This window comes from Egretta garzetta, unplaced genomic scaffold (genome assembly GCF_000687185.1).
Source record: "Egretta garzetta isolate BGI_Z169 unplaced genomic scaffold, ASM68718v1 scaffold986, whole genome shotgun sequence".
NCBI lineage: Eukaryota > Metazoa > Chordata > Aves > Pelecaniformes > Ardeidae > Egretta > Egretta garzetta.
In genome coordinates, this window is record NW_009259903.1 from 60,270 (window position 1) to 62,535 (window position 2,266).

Below are 2,266 nucleotides of genomic sequence, written 5' to 3' on the forward strand. Positions count from 1 at the left end.
CCGCGGAGCGGCTTGGATGCTGCCTGCGGTGAATGATGGGAAGTAGGGAGGCAAGGATCAGGCTGCCTAAGGAGCAGCTGGGGAAAGTGCCTGGCAGCCTGGCTGGCCCAAATTCATAAGTCAGGCGCTGCTTATTAATGACAGCCGCTAAAATCGGGGCGTACCTAGCCCACCGATGGCGAAATAGCCTGGCGGCGCCTGTGTTTGAGCAAACCCAGGGGGTCAAGCCTCCCCTCACTCTGAACAGCTCCTGGAGTGATTCCTGCCTTCGTGCCGAGGGTGATCTCGGACCCGTTCCCCTTGCGAGCGCGAGTGAAGACGCTTGCTCCTTGCTGGAGGGTGCGGTCCGAGCGAGCTCGCCGGGGGCAGGCCCTCGAAGCACTGCGATTCTGACCTGTCTGTCTGTCTAGAAGGTTTTTTCCTGTCTGCGAAGTGTGGGTCGGGTCGTTGGCGCTCGGAGGCGGCAGCTCTTACTCAACGTGTTTGGCCGTGAGCACCTTGCGGCGACCGATGCTGTCGGCAGCGCGTGGGACCTGGCTGGGGGAGGTGGTGTCTGAGCACGGGGGCGAGGCCAGCGGCGAGGGGATTTGGTTGACCCAACGCTTGATGCTATTTTCTTCGCAGCTTGGCACTGACCTTTCCGTTTTGGTCCTCAGACTATAAGTGGCATCTTTCCTGATGCCTTGTTTGGCTAAATTCAGCTGTGGCTGGCTGGTGGTGAGCAGAGCGGTGAAAACAGGGCTAGGTGCCGAAAATAGTCCTTCGGTGGTGCACGCCTTCTGGCGAGGCTCCTCCCGTTACCTGGCCCCGTCAGCAGTCCCAGGGCCAAAATCCGGCTGTGCCGGCGGGAGGCCGAAGGCGCTTGTGCTCCCAAAGGCAGCAGGCGTCACCCTAAGGGACAGGAGAGGCGGCCGTCCCCCGGGAGGATGCAGGGGATGCAGTAACCCCCCGGCAGCTCTGCACGGGGCTGAGACCGTCCCGCTTCCCAGGGGCCGCTGCCTTCGTGGCTGTGCCAAGCCTGTGGTAGGAGCAACATCCTTCCCAGGGTTTCCAGTTCCCAGGCTCCATCTTGATCCACTGGAGTGGGGATTTACCATGAGCAGCTTTGTCGCCGTGGCCAGCGCAGAAGCGCTTCCAAGCCTTGCCCACTCATGGACGTAGCCGGAACTACCTGGGTTCCAGGGGTGCTTTAGCCATTGCTTTGGGTGCTTTAGCCATTGCTTCGGGCCGCCCCAAGAGCCGGCTGCTCCCAGAAGAGCTGGCCCGCTCCCCGGCGTGCCGGTTCCCGTGCTTGCCCGGCCAGCTAGATCAGGGCACGATTGAATGAAGAGCGGGTTGTTTATTTGGGTGGGTGTGGGCTGGTGGGCAGGCGTGGGTGGGAGCGCTCCCCCCAGCAGCGGCGCTGGCTCCAGGTGCTGTAAAAGCCACCAGGGAAATGGCAGCTCCAGGGGAACCCAAAAGTAAAACTGAGCAGCGCGATGCCATTGTTCGGGGAAAATGTCAAGCGTTGAGTTGGAGATAAGGAGCGGTGAATTACAGTTCAGAATCTGTGTCCGTGATCTTGTGTTAGCAACACGAGGAAGGAAACTTAAACTTGGCCAGAGATCTGCCGCGCCTCTGCTTTGCCTGTTCTGTACCTTTAGATAACGAGTTTGTGAGCGGTTTGCTCCTGACTCTCGAAAGTCGCAGCTTTTCCCTCTGGCAGGGCCCACGCTGCCGTACAGCCGAGCTCGTGGAAGGGGCCGGGGTCTCCTCTGCGCTGCCCGTGTCCGTGGAGGGCTGACCCTGCCAGAGCGTCCCGGCGGTGCTTCCAGCCTGGCGTTACCGGAGGCTGAAACCCCGGCTGGGTACCTGGCGCCTGCCCGCTAACCCCCCGCTCTTGTCTCTGCAGGGAGTGGGGATGGACAGGGACAGATACTCCAGCGTTTCCCGGAGAAGGACTGGGAGGACAACCCCTTTCCCCAGGGCATCGAGCTGGTGAGTGTGCTGTCCCTCGGGACTGGGACCCCGGGGAAGCGCGGCCGGCGTGCGGGGCAGGTGACACCATGGCACTGTGCACCCACATCTCGCTGGGCGCTGCATGGTCTGCCCGGGGGACCCCACCAGGGAGAGGTTCCCACCTGCCCCCCAGCACAGCTCCAGCTCTGGAAAACTGTGGGATCCAGCGCGCTGCCTCCCCGCCGCCTGCGGCAGAGCTGTCCGGAGGTGGTCGCTGTTGCGCGCCCTGCCTGGGGCTGGCTCCCCTCCTGGCCGCTCTGCTCCCCCT

At 62.8% G+C, this 2,266-nt stretch overlaps 1 protein-coding gene across 1 annotated transcript in view; it reads left to right on the forward strand.

The window, feature by feature from the left end:
• Window positions 1–2,266, forward strand: part of LOC104127481 (myotubularin-related protein 5-like) — a gene marked incomplete at its 3' end in the record, with an annotated part of 66,798 nt that overhangs the window by 20,106 nt on the left and 44,426 nt on the right. Inside the window, 1 exon segment of the mRNA XM_035895677.1 lies at window positions 1,892–1,977. Coding sequence (XP_035751570.1) covers window positions 1,892–1,977 — 86 coding nt within the window.